Source organism: Oenanthe melanoleuca, chromosome 2 (genome assembly GCF_029582105.1).
Source record: "Oenanthe melanoleuca isolate GR-GAL-2019-014 chromosome 2, OMel1.0, whole genome shotgun sequence".
NCBI classification, from domain to species: Eukaryota; Metazoa; Chordata; class Aves; order Passeriformes; family Muscicapidae; genus Oenanthe; species Oenanthe melanoleuca.
The window spans coordinates 129,721,098-129,736,226 of NC_079335.1; the positions used below are offsets into that span (position 1 = coordinate 129,721,098).

Consider the following 15,129-nt stretch of genomic DNA (forward strand, 5'->3'; position numbering starts at 1 on the left):
CAGAAGCTCTGCTGGGAAAGCAGGTGCACCAAGTGCTGAAACTACTTTCACATAAAGCTTCAGCATAGTCATATTCCTGTGTATTTTGCAGAAAATTATGGTTTATGAGGATGGATGATTCAGAGAAGGCTTTTCTTATAGAAGTTTGATATGTACAATTGAAGCTCAATATGCAATACAAAATTTTTTTAAGATTGATTTAGGAGAGTTGGAGACCCAAGATACTGGTCCATTATAGAGTTGTCACATTGCTTTTGCATTCTAACAGGAATGATTTCCTTACAGCACCTCTGGTAGTGTATGCTAGGTACAGCTGGGTTCTCATTAAAGTTTAGGTGTATGCATCCTATGGGAATGTGTTTGTGCTTATGCCTTTGCTTTCCTTTTTAGGGTCAGAGACCTGTTGTTTGTTCACTTTTCGGCTGTATCTGTGTGTACTGTGAAAATGCATGCCTGTAAAAGAAGCAAAACAAAGAAACAGAACCTAAAAAAACCCAACTCACACCTCACCCCACCTCTACCCCCTGTTTTTTTATCTGTATGAGGATACTTAGCCTCAAACCAATGATAAAAGGGAATAATTTAGCACCTTTCCCATCAGCTCTGATATGATTTGTTGCCTTCTACTCCACAAGGTGATACCTGCTTGCTTAATTTTCTCAAAACTTCTGCTATGCTGACCTTCCTGTTGGCATGATGACACAAAGGAGCCTGGTCTGACCTTTCTCCTTCCTGTTGCTATTGATTCTTTACCTTTGTGGAACAAACAAGCAAAAAACGTTTTGCCAGTTTCTCAAAAATAACATTTCCCACCCGACCCAAGCCTGGGGTGTTCAGGGTAGAGAAAGCTTGTCTGTACAGATTGCATTTTTTGCAGCACAGAGTTCACAGTTTTATTGTGTCTGTTGTAACAAAGCTAAAAGTCAGCAAACACAATCTTACCGTGGCCAGACTCAAAAAGAGGAGTAGCATACAGAGCAGGTGGGGCACAGGGGCTTCTGATCAGCAGAATGACTTGGTTTACAGCACTTACCCTGTACTGTGTGTGTAGCTGTAGGATTGCTGGGATTGACATCTGACAAGGGTCCTCTGGGACAACTGAAGCTGCATTTATATTTTCTACTCGGTTTTATGCTGTTAAACTAAAATCTTACATATTATGTGTGTTCTGGATGGGTTACTTACGTAAACAGTGGAATATAACATGCACAGAAAAGAGCTAGGGGATTGAAAATAAAACTTGAAAACAGGTTTAAAATAAATGGAATGGAGTTGAAATGAGAATGCTATAAATTTCATGGGGAAAAAAATTGAATATTTAGCTGCTTCTCAGCAGATATAGCATTTAGAGGTGAAAACTAATATAAGAGCAATTCTGGAGCTTTCAAATATTTTGGGATAGCTTCCTACTCACAGACTGTCCTTTTGAAAGCTACTGAATGGTATTCCTGGAACATGGTTTACAGTCAGCAAAATAAAAGAATTGCCTCTTTGCAGAAATTATGTACTCAAGTTTAGACAGCGAAAAAGGAAGAGAGAGACAGCCCATGTGATATTTTTACATGTGAATATTAGATCTGTTTTCTGCAGTATGGTTATATTCAATGGTTTTATCATTGTTTAATATATCTAAATACTTATTTTATTTTACATGAGTTTTTCTTCAGCTTGCTTCCTACAGTGTGTTAAAAGCTGTATACATCCATCATAAGAGTATCTGCACTGAGGTGGATTCTTTGCTCTTCACTTGCATAGCTGGGACTTACATAGCTCATTTTATATGAGGATTTTCAGCAGATTACAGAGAATCTTTCCACTATTTCCTTTTAAAATATAATTAGTCAACAGCTGCTATAGCAGTAGAGTACTGCAAATGAGACTATTGCAATCTGAGCTTCTGAGGCCCTTTCCTTCAAGGCTCATTTTCCTCAGGTCTCACTAATTTCTACGGAAGCAAAGGACAAGAAGAAACTGTGGGTTTATTGGAAAAATGAGGTCTAGGAAATATTGTCAAAGATAGAATAAAATAAAGATATTAAAGAGTCTTATCAGTTGCTTTTGAGAGGGTAAGCAATGTTCTGGTAACAAAAATAGGATAAATTCTGAATCTGATAAATTTTATTTTACAGGCTAAATTAAAAATATGAAAAATCTTCAGGCTACATCACAGCTAGGAAAAAATTGTTCTTAAATGAACTGATATTTTTGTCACCTTCTTGTACAATAATTCTTTATACAACTTTGTTGAGACTATGTGACCTGAAATGAGTTTAATGTTATCATTTCTTGTGCTTTTTAATTATTTGCTTTGACCATGCATGAGGTTATTTCCAGGCTTTAAAAAAAAGTCTCCATTTTTGCCTTAATAAAGAAGGTAAAATATCTATGAGGGTCACACAGAATAATCCCTAATGATAAATTTTTTTTTACACTTATAACATTTAGCTTCATGATAATGTGGTCTGCTCTCATTAAGGAGCACTTCAAGCATTATTGATCTGCTTTCCCAGCTGTTGGCTCACTGTCATATAATAGTGAATCAGGAGCATGGTTTCTCAGGCAGAAATCTGATTTTTGTGCATCTGTAATTGTAAAGAAAAGGAATTTTGTGCTCTCAGATACACAACAGGCAGTATAAGCATGGACAAGTACATGACTCAGCCATATTACACATACTGATTTTGGCATCCCAGGCCACCATCTGAAAAACTAACAGGAGAAGATAGATAAAAATAAAAGAATCAAAACTCTGAATTAAAATTTGACAGAAATTTCTAGAACCTTTTGATATTAGTTGATTTATATAGTTTTTCATAGTCTGGGAATTCAGTGCCATAGAAATCCAGGAATAAGACAGAACCATTGTGTCAACTCCAGTGACCTTTATCAGTTGACTGTCAAACTTTTTCCTAACATTACAATTATATTTAGTTTTTAAAAGAAAGTAAAAGTTCCACAAGCTATTAATAGGAAATCGCTTCACCAGATTGAGCTGAACAGAAATTTTTCTTGAAATATAATAAAGCTTGTTTTCCTGGCAGTAAACTTCTCCTTTCCCTTTCTCCTCATATCTTTGTATTGCTCCTCACCCACTGTTTATGGCAAGGACCATAGGTGAAAGTACTGGAATCCTTTGAACAACTTTATTTCCATGCTCTCATAAACAAGAAGCTTTGAAAGTCTCAGCAGAAAAATCCTTTCTCATTAGAATTCCATCCTAGCTTTGCAGATCAGAGAGGCAATAACTAAAACATCCTAGGGTTTGTGTATGTAGGCCAGCTTTTTCATTTTTAAAACAAGCCAGTGCTTCCTTTGAATCCTCAGCTATGTATCATGCAAAACTTCATGTTTAGTGGAGAATTTAGTTCCTTCTCAAACACTTGAGAGAAGTTCAAACTCTGATAATAGAAGTATTCAGTAAAAATCTGGCCCAGAAGTGAGAGGGAAGGGAACTCAGACAGAGAAAGATGCCAGACCTAAATTAGTCACTCAGGATATTCACTGATGTGCAGACAGAATGGATGACCAGGTTTTTTAATTTTCTTCCTTTTTCCCCCTTCAAATATTTTAATTATTTACTGTGTCTTTCATTTGTTTTTATAAATAGGTCAATATCAGGGTATTCTGACATGGGGCACTGGAATTACATGACCTGGCTAAAACTTCTCAATAAATGTGCTGAAATCAATGATAAAGTTCTTAATTGTTAGTGTAATATTTGGATTTTGCCTTTACAAGGAAATCATTCTTTGATTTCACGATGAGCTGTCAGTTTCAAATTTTCTGCTGCATATTTAATCTTCTTCATTACAGAAAAAGACATTTCATTTTGAGAAATCTAGAAATTTTGGGAGCTTTAACTTAATTTGACTTAGTGTAACATACATTAAATGAATGTACTTGATCATTTGAGGGAAAATTTTACTGAATTTAGATCTCATTACACTCAGCAGATATGCACAATTTGTTTCTAGACAAGAAATAATCTCCCTTTTGGCAGTGTGATCAGTCCCAGGTGCCTTTCAGAGGATTTCCCTTCTCTGTGCCCTTGTAGGAAGGACTCAGTGGGGAAGGCAGAGTGCTAAGGACAGATGTGGAGGAAATTCAGGCTCCCCCAACCCAGCTGCCAGGGCTGCCAGTTGCACTGGGGGAAGATGTGAATCCTGCACAAGTCCTGTTATGCAGAAATGCTTAAACTGCATTGAATATCAGGACTTTCTAGAAATGTTTGAAAAGTATAAATTAACTTTTATAAAAGGGGCAAATATGGTACAGTCTGGATTTGGGAAAAGAATTTCATTTGAGAACCTTATTTAAAAAAAAAAAAATTAAAATTTTAAAAATTGAATTAAGGGAAATATGGCACCAGCTGGAAAGCCACAGAATTGTCTCAATTTTACTGCATTGTTCTGAAGTCATTAACATATCTGTAAACTAGGATTTCTGTTTCTGCTTATGTAAAAAAAATGCATGAGCATAACCAAAAGATTTGTTCACCATTTTTAGCAACTCTCAGAGATGTAGTAGGAATGCCAGAGTTTTGAATATGAGAAACAAGAAATAACTTTTATCTCATTTTTCATGAAGGGACCTCAGTGGCATTTTAAGTTTCTGTTTATCTCACAGGAAACTTTTGAAGAAGATTTGCTGACTCCAAAGATAATTTGGTTTGCTAGCACATGGTTGTGAGCTCAGATTTTCAGTTAAAATTTGGACATTTACTTCACATAATGCTTACTCTTCAAACCCAGCTGTAGATTTTTTGGTTCCACCTGTTTCAAATGAGCCACATGAGAATGTTTTTTATGGCTACTAAAATATACAGGGTAGAGGTGAATGGACTTTCTATCTTTTTTTTTTTAATCTTACAATCTTTTTCTGTAAAGGTGGTACTAGAAGAATGACCCTTGTCCCAGCCTGAGTTCATTTTCATGTAAAATGACTCTAGAGAGTCAGCATCCTTCCAGTGCAGCCAAACTGCAGGTGAGCCATCACACAGCCCTGTGCAGGTGGCACCCGAGATGAATTTCACATCTAACACCAATTCTGCAGAGACAGGGAGAGCACCCAGCTGGGGAAGTGTCTCCTTGTTGCAGATAATTGCAGCTTGCACTGTGTGCTCTGCTCCCTTGGGCTGTCACAGCAACCCCTGGGGACCACATGAGGACGAGTCTGTGTTAAAGAAATAAAATATTCATGTGAAATGCTTCTAAGGTATCTGTGGTAACTGGAGCGCTGTCATTGAGTAGTTTTGATTGATTCTGCATCACAGTGGAAGCAATGGTTTGACAGTCACTTTCAGTGATATCATTGATATCATAGATATCATTGAAAAGCTCTGAGAATAATCTATTCATCTGAACTTTCTGGGGTGCAATGTAACTCTACACTGGAATTAGGATAGAGGACAGACAGTGAGTTGGAAAAGGACCAAGAAGCAGAGATCTCATGTCAAATTGCTTCAGGAGACACTTTTATCTGGTTGAACTTGTCCTAATTACTGGGAAATAGGATTTTCTGCAAAAGCAGCTTCATGATTTTTGCCTTATTTCCACTTCTCCTTTTCCTTTACCACTTGCAGATTCCAAAGAGATAAAGCCTAGAACAACCAGATCCCTATTGCTCAGTCCTCAGTGCTTCTCCCTCGTGTGTCCTTTGGTATTAAGCAAAATATGGTAGATCCCTATATGAGCACTATGAGTATGAGATCCTTATCCTGCTGATACACTGTGTGCCAAAGCTGGTTTTTCAGTCTTTATCAAATATAAAAGCTTCTGTCCTTATCTCCTGTGGATTTATACATTCCATGGTATCAGAAGTTAAAGAGAATTTTCTTATCTTTTGTATTGCTTGAGCCACAGAGCCACTTCTGCTTTTCCAGTACTAGGAATAAATTTTATATTCTTCCAGGTTATTGGAGGTCTTTGGCACAGTACTGCTTGCTTTGAACAGCTTTGGGAAGTCCTTTGGCAAAATTTGTATCTACAGGTCAGAGCCTCTCCTAAGAGTCGATATAATTTGTTAAATTTACTGTTTATATGGGAGTCAAAACATATCTGAATTAAATCTGGCCTTTTGAGTCATATATTCCATAAGAAGAATTCTCTGTGGTTTTAAAATTATAAAAGAACCTTATTTGAAATTACATCTTGCTTGCTTGAGCAGAGAAACTTTTCATCCAGTTTTCCTTGCAAGAGATTTCCAAGGTCATCCATGGAGAGAAGCATTATTGATGAGTTTGCTAATACAATTATAATGTTCTATGAAAAGTCATGCAGAAAAGAGTACTGAGCAATTGAGGTACACAAATGAAAAACTTGATGAAAATTGTGTTTCATAATTTCTGAATCTCAGAGTACAGTTGAGTAATGAAACCTTCTGGGAGTGTGTATTTCATAAATTCCAATTTAAAGTAAGGGTGAAACTCATAAATTAAATTTCCTTTAATGGAATTATATTTTTAACATGATGTTTTAATTTTTTAAAAATCTTTGATTATTCCTATATCTCAAGTGTTGTGAAAGAGAGGAGAGAAGTGGCTTGAGTACCCCTACTAAAATACAAATTTAAACAACAAAAAGTAGAAAGAGGTGAATTTTCAACTTTAATTTGAAAACATTTCTACTCAGGAAGAAGCATAATTTCTAAAAAGACAAATAATTAGGGAAAAAAAGTCTCATTTCAATTGAGCATACACTGTATGTTGTGTTTCATTTCATACTGCTGACATGGTGTGCTGTTGGGTGCATGTGTTACCCCTGGGGAGCAGAAATGAGACTCTTGCTAAGCAGCAGCTGAGGTACACCCTGCTTTCCAAAACAGCTGAAGTTCTTATTCACTGCAGGAAACATATTAATTTGGGATTCACCCTATGCCTTTCAAAAGCAAAAAGCATTGGCCAAACACAACCTCTGACAACCTGTGTCTAGTGTTGTAATGCTAGAGCATCTCCTCCTGTGTGATCAATCTCTTCTTTCATGATAAGTATTTTAAACTTTCACTCAGTGTCACCAAATCTATGATATTTAGTGCCATCTATTAAACTTAAATATTTGGCCTTATCCATTTTGTTTCAAACAATAAAGATCTATGACCTATAGGACTGATATTCAACCTGTCTGGTTCTTTCTGGGATTTTAGATGTAGTGGGTACCACAGGAATATTTACATCTTACAAAGCATTTTTACAAGTAAGCTCTTGTACTCAGAGAGTCAGAGAAATAGTCACTGACCTGTTGCTGTCCTCTAGATGCAAATATAAAGGAAAGAAGAATGGACTTGTGAGTTCTTTCATAGTCAGGTCTTTCCTGGTAATTAGAAAAAAAAGTCCCAGTTAATAATGTCATATTTATCAGTTATCTCCAAGTGAATCTTGTCATGCCTATAAATTCTGTGTTCAATATATGGGTTAGTCTTCCACAGATAATATAACTTGGAGATGGCTGTGAAATAAATATAGCTGCAGCTTGTGCTGTACCCACAACAAAGTCACAATTTTTTTGTGGTGTGCATGATGTGCACCTGTGTCTTCTGTGCTTTCTACATGTACACAAGCACACACAGCTGTTCTTCCTAGGGAAGATCTTGGCTGGTATTCTGAGAATTGCACTGTCCAGAGCAAAGTATGTAGAAAGCAAAGCAAGTGCATGTAAATGTAAGTTCTGTGGCAACCATCATTAATATGCTTATTTTGCAGGGTTTAGTGATCCAGAAGCCAAGCCAGCTCTATTGGCCTCTTAAAAACTACTTAGAAGATTACATGGCTCTTTGCTGCATCAATACAAAATTGTACTTAACTGAAAAGTGATATCCTGTGTATGCTTTTTCCTTTTCAAGTACTGCCATTTCATTTGGTGAAGGGATTTGCATAACATGCAGTCATTAGCTACTACTTCATCTAAAATATGTCTTATTCTAGTTTCTTGTGGTGTCCTGGCTTCTTGGAAAAGCTGCAATTGTGAGGGGGAAAAAATAAATGGGCACAATAAAATGTAATTTTTCCATAGCATAACAATAATTTGGGTTTAGTTTTTGGATTTTTGTTTTTTATTTTTTTGTTTTTTAATTTATAAAAGTTGAATCCCCAAGTATTTAATGTAAGGAAAAAAAGTGATTTATAAGGGTATGTGTGCTGCTGCCTATGACTTTTGACCTGTGAGAATATAAATGGTTTAATTACTCCACTGATTCTTGTTGATCTAGTTATTTCTGTGCTGATCTAAAGGTTGGCTCTTATCATAGGCTAGTCAATTCTTGTCTGGGCTTGTGTTTAAAATCCTGCATTATTTAATTTTGGTTTGGGGTGATTTTTTCCCTGCATATAATGTTGTTTTTTTTCCTGGGAAGGGAATGGATTGTGGCCTTTTAACCTGCAACATAGCTTATATAGTATTCAGATCCCACAGATTTTTGGACTAACTTGTGGAGCATAATACAGAACAAAAGTAGCTAGCCCAAGAAATCCAAAGAGTGTTGGAAATCAATGAATATAGTTGGAACTTCTGTTCTCATTAAAAAACCAAGACCACAACCAAATGGTTCCCACTCCTTACCAGCTGTTTTTGTAGCTCTGATCCATTTCTCTGTCACTTATGCTATGGCTGTACACCAACACTCCATATCTGTAAGGATATTTTTCATTGTGTACAATTTATGTCTAGAGCTGAATAAACTTTTTATTGTTTAGTTTAGGGGTTAAACCAAAGATTTGGAACAAGGTCAGGTCAAAAAACAGCATTTATGGCTTTTTCATCAAGTCCAGGATACTTTCTGGTCAGCAGTTTTCTTAAATGACAATGAAATTTTTTTCTTTTTATTTTGAGCATCGTAGCTCTCTACAAATTTTTCATAGCATATTCAGAAATGAGGTTAGTACATATCAAAAACATTTCAACTTCCTGTAATTCATCTTATTCCCATTTTGTGAAAAATCCACATTTCTGGATATTTCACTCTTTTACACCTCTGACATTTCCATAGATGGCATCAGCTCATTCTTTTGCTTGCTGTGGTTCACTTTTCCATTTTAATGTTGTACCTACTCAAAGACAATTTCAGAATAACACCATAAGGAAGTACCACTGACAACCTTTTTCTTCCCAATCTTTGTCTTAATTTGTTTGGCATGTATTCATAATTAGAAGGGTTTTTTCCTTACAGGTTTCATGAGCTCTTAAGAGAAGAAAGAGGCAAGAAGCAAAATTTCCCATATTTTTTCATGGTTTTTTTCTGGTTAGAGATTGTTTTTCTGTATGTTTCGATTTTCATGGAATGTTGTAAGCTTGATTATTGGGAAAAATATAATATTACATGCTATATATAATCAACCATCATCCAATTCATGTTTTCATTCTTGTCATCAAATTACAGATGAGGAATAAGTTCAGACACAAATGCAGTCCCAACAAAACTCACATGCACAAAGAAATAAGACTTAATGAAAATTTCTCATTTTAACTGAAATATCAGCTTAAAAATAAAGCTGTTAATTAGGAGACCTTGTTTTGCTTTATACTAAAACTCTCTGGAGTAATGTTTGATTGCTGTTGTACAAATTCAGTTCTGATAGACATAAAGTAAGATTTTGGCAACCCTGTAATTTTGAGGGCAAAAATTAAAAATTAGCAAGATAATATTTTAAATGTTCTCCCTTTTTCTTTGTTTCAAGTAGTTTTTAAAATACTTTCCCATATGTTCCTCAGTGTATTTTTTTCTGATTAAATGAATTTTTTGATATTATATTTGACAATTGTCTTGTAAAATTACTTCTAAGCTACAACTTCTGTGTGAACTTGTCTTTGGCTTTGGGTTTGCTGACACTAAAGTTGCATCTTATGGCCAAGCTGAACCATATTTATTGTTTTGATTTAATTCTTAGCTGGTGTAGGACTTTTGGCCAGAATGAGTGTATTATGGGAAGTTGATTTTTTATGCCATAATTCCAAATAGAGTTTAGAATATTTGGTTACACTGTGCAATGCTAATGCCAGTATGTTGATTTAAAGAGGGATTTTATTTCTCTCTGTCGAAGACTTTAGCAGAAAATCCATCATTATCATGAATGTAGCCTACTATCCCTAAAAATTACATATAAACAAGGTCTTACTCCAAAAGAATAAAATTTATAGGCATGTAAATTTGTCTTTATGACAGTCACACCTGTTGAGATAAAAATTTTCATTATGTCTGTGTTGGAACCACATGTTTTATTTTAGGATAACCAAAGAGATTAATAACATTATTAAATGCTGGTTTATGTTATGTTTCAAGTACTATTAAGTTGCCTGTTTTTTAAAAAGAAGAGCAACTGTAATTACGTGCTAAATATAAATGATAGAGTAACATAACATTACATAATGTTCCTCTGTAATGTTGCTCATGTAGATAATGGTGTGGAATCTGATCAGCCACAAAGCCATGGATTTCAAAAGTCACTCCCTTGTATGGTGATAATGTAACCCTCTCATATGCAGTGAAAATTACCTTATGCTAATGGATCTGCAATTACCTAATTTCTGTCATTATTTAAGTCATTAAATTACTTAAGGAAGTAGTTTATTTTCCAGTGCATCATTTCCAGTGCAGAAGGGAAATAGAAATAAGATTTTAGACTCCTCTCAAAAGTGCCTTCTGTCAGAAGGCAATGGACACAAATCCAAAAACCAGGAAATTTCATGTGAACACAATAAACCACTTTACTGTGAGGATCACCCAACACAAGTGGTTGTCCAAAGAGGTTGTTGAGTCTCCAGCCATTGGTATTATCCCAAACACCCCAAAAAACGACCTGATCCCACACAACCTGCTGTACTATAGTGGCTGAAGCAGTGGATGGACTGCAAAGGTCTTGAGGGAGCTCTGCCAACCTCAACCATTATGGGGCTTTCCAGAATTTAGGATGAGCTGCAGTAATTAATTTTTGCTGGTATCTTCAATTAGGTTTTATTGTTTTGGAGAGGTGTGAAAACTGCCCTAACCATCACAAATGCCTCAGTCAATTTTTTCCTCAGGTGTCTGCTCCTCTGCTAATGACTCTCTGACACATGGATTGTCTGTAAAAAGCAGCCATAGCTTTTCATGTTTTTAAGGCATTCATGACAATTTGTTTGTGGATCCCTTGACACTACTCAGATCAAAATGGCAGTGAAAAATTAAAAAACAAAATAATGGGACAGATATCAATTTGAAAAGATGTGTGTGTGTCAGTGCACAGGGGCTTCTGAAAATTTAAATATTGAGGTTCTGCAAGTAACCAATGTTAGCAGGGGTTTTTTTTCTTCTTTTTTGTACTATTCATTTTAAATATACGAATTACATTTTAATGCTGTATTGTCACTCTCTTTAATATTACTTTGAGTACATGTTGAAACAAACCCAAAAGTTTAGTTCTCTTTTCCAATTCTGCTTCAATGAGAATGCAGTTCCTTAGTCTGTAAAATTCAGTAAGTACCACTATTTGAGGAGATTAATACTCTGACAACAATAACAATTCCTGTGGAAATATGAGCCTGCACAAAGGTAAATATCATGGTGTTCTGATCAGACTGTGTTTAACAACATGCCACATTTTAGTCATGTTTGAAGGAAAGAAAGAAACACATTACAATGAATACAGTCAAAATAAATTGTCCTAAATGTCTTTTTGCAGAACTTGAAGCTCTAGTCTGAAAGGCAATCTAAGGTTATCAGAGTGCTTTTGAAGTGTTGCATTTGGGGTTATCAGAACTGTTTCAATTACTGTTGGCTGAAATTATGCACAGTGCACTGAACTAAAAAATAACTAATGTAAGTTCCTTTATAGTCTTACAGTCCAGGGATGGCTGAATCTCAGCACCCTGGATTTGAACCCAGTGTTTTATGTGCAAGTTACTAAGTTACTTTCATTTTATGAGGTGATTTTCACTCACCTTCAGAGATGAACACAAATTGTTTTAAAACAGATTTTTATATTAAATACCATAAGAGGAATTTCTCAATGGTTCACACAATCAGAAGAGCAATTTGTCCAAACTCTTCCAAAAAAGATTAAATGCCTTTCTTATAAAGGCTCTAAAAGTTTATTGTGCAAACCTGAATAACAGTGATTTTTCTCAGTTCAAAATGTTATTTTCAAAAAAATGTAATTGGGAGAGGAATAAAGTCTTTTGTCTGTCTACTTTTCAGCAGCCCAGAGAACCCTTTTTGATAGAATGTCCACAGCAAATATACCAGGGAAACAGTTATGTTGATGCTGCATTGAATTCTCTTCCAGCCAAAGTATCCTACCTCTGAAGCTTTGGACAAGGCAAATGCAGTAGAAATATAGAAATATATCTAGAAATACATAATGCAACACTGAAAGAGTGAGACCAAATAACATCTGTTGCAAGCAGTAAAACCCTAAAGCCAAGATATATAATAGTTAACAAATTAAAAAGAGCATCCTCTGACTTAATTGCACTATTGATTTAAATGTCCTGTTGTTTCAGTTGGAGAGAATCCCAGGGAATGCCCTGCCATCACTGATTTTGTGTGTGGGAATAAGAATTGCATAGAGTCTCAGTTCATCTGTGACTATAAACCAGACTGTGAAGACCTGTCAGATGAAGCTGACTGCAGTGAGTATCTCTTTGTGTGTTAATCTAATCTTCAGTTAAAATTATAACTTTAAATCCTGTAGCCTGGCTTAGGTGAGTTCATAAAGATGATTCCCTCCGAAGATGTTCACAAGCAGGTTGCCTTCTCCCCAGACCAAAAGGTTTGACATTTTCACATCCTCAGAGATATTTGCTGCAAAAGTACTCAAGGGTGGTTTACTTGCAAAAGTGTAACTAACTAAAACCAAAGGTTAAATACTAAAAAAACCCCGACACCAAGGCCAAAACCAGCTTAAGGATCAAAAACGTACTTGAGGAATTAAATCAATGAGTTGCAATAAAAAATTGACTCTGAGAAAAAATGTAAGCTTGTTTATTAATGTAAAAAGGTGTTGGAAGAAAAAATCAATGTTGAATGGAAAAGCTAAGCAAGAAATCTTATGTGCAATAATATTTAGGCATGATTCTGCCATAGAAAGGTGAATATTTAAAAATCAGCTGGTCTTTCCTTTTCGAATGAATTCTGCCTTTGTGATCTGAGTAGTGTAAGGACAGTTTCATTGTTCTTGCTTCTACCTCAGAGCTATGAAAATATTTTATTGCCATTTCTCTATTACAGAACAGTTGGAAAAAACTGAGTCTGTTTATCTTTGCCTAATGAATACTGAGACACAATTTGTCTGAAGGCATTTTTGCAGAGGCTGATGGAGATGGAAGGACACAGCTCCATTTAAAAGTCTGGATCAAGTAATTGACTTTCCCATGGCCTTTCCCATTCTGGCCCGAAACTCTGAAGCAGTAAAACATTCTGCCCTTGCTCCTGCTCCATACCTTTGTTTATTTAATTATGGTCTGGACTGGACATTTGGAGTAGGAAGATTAGCAGTCCATATGTGCAGCTCAGTAATCAGTCTAATTGTTAATCTTTGAGCTGGAGGGTCAAATTCTGCCATAATGCAGGTATGATCAAAAGTAAACTTGATAGATAGAGTAAATGAATCCACACATCAATTCAATATTCATCCTTTGTGGAAGTAAAAGTGCTTCATTGAAATAAGCCAATATCTTGTGATCCCTTTTTTCTCACATGGGGTTGCTACATGCTCGACTGAACAGGATTACAAAGTAATGACCCTTTATTGGATGATGCACATTATAATGTTTTTACCAGGCTACAGACTCACATACTTGCTAAAAAATATATGAGATTTAACTACAGGAGATTTAACTTGGAGTTCCTCCCTTTCATAAATGTAAACAGCAGTTCTGGAGTGTAAAAGCTGAAGATAGTATCACTATTTCTGATCTCTACCTCTTGTAGTACTTTGTGTTGCAGTGAACTTTGTGAATCATATTCATGGAAATTAATTTACACTGAATAATAATTTAAAAATACGATGTTTTTAAAAGTAGGCTTCAGGATAGATTTTAGACAGCTATTCTGTATTTCTTGTATTTCTTTCTTGTATTTTTCTTTTTCAGGAGTTAGGCAAAGTAAGTGCTGTAAAATACTCTGTAAACTCACTCTTACAACATTTTCCAGACCTAACAGACACACGCTAAATTTGAATTGCTGTCCAAAGTGAACTGTTCAGTAAAGATATTCAGAAAACTATGAAGACACTTGATTTATTCTCTAAATATCATTAGAGAATATAGTAGCTTCCTTGGGGAGGGAGTGTTGTTCTGTGTTTTCTGGAAGGGCTCTTTTCTTATAATAGAAGATTGGATAATAGATTGGAACATTTCAGGCCATAAATTATCTTGAATCACAGTAAAGCAGCTCAGTCTTTTTGCTATACTGAAGAAAAGCTTTTCCAAGGGACAAAAAAAAATTGCTGATACTCACTTTAAAAAAACAGACTGAAATATCTTTTTATTGTAGATGGAAAGACTGAATATACATCAAAATATTTTGATAAGTCTTTAGTCTTGCTGTCTCTACTGAAGTGTAATGCAGAGATACAGTAATCTGGCTTTCAGAATACTCAGATAAGCCTCAGGTATAATATTTCCCTGTCTGCTCTATTTTAGTTCCAACAAATGATGCTTTATATTTAGATAAACACACTTTTCCCCTGAGCATATATCTTACCTATGGAAATAAACATTAAAGGGCACATAATACCTTCTAGATATGGGAACCTGATTTTTTAATGGAAAGACAGCAGAAGCTGTTTAATCAGAAAAAAAAATATAACAAGCACAGAGAAATCCCTTCATAGCCTAACCTGTCCCATCACAAGTGGTTATGGCCACATTTGTCTGCAGTTTTCTCCTTTGAACTGAGCTCAAGGTCTGAGTTTATTTCACATTCTATGGTAGTTTTCTACAAATGTAACTCCAAAGAAGCAAATGGACCATAATGTCCTCAGCAGCAATTCCTGTATGCAGGATTTACAACAGAGCCTGGATGAAATGACCTGCATCCACATAGGCTGGTGGACATTTTTTTAATAAACTCATGGAAATTACTTACTCTATTCATTCTGTTTCATTCACTACAGTCAGGCAATCTTGCAAAATTTTGATTCCCTTTCAGTATGCTGTGGAA

At 35.4% G+C, this 15,129-nt stretch overlaps 1 protein-coding gene across 1 annotated transcript in view; it reads left to right on the forward strand.

The window, feature by feature from the left end:
- Positions 1 to 15,129, forward strand: part of MALRD1 (MAM and LDL receptor class A domain containing 1) — a 230,720-nt gene that overhangs the window by 140,193 nt on the left and 75,398 nt on the right. The window contains 1 exon segment of the mRNA XM_056482973.1: positions 12,468 to 12,596. Coding sequence (XP_056338948.1) covers positions 12,468 to 12,596 — 129 coding nt within the window.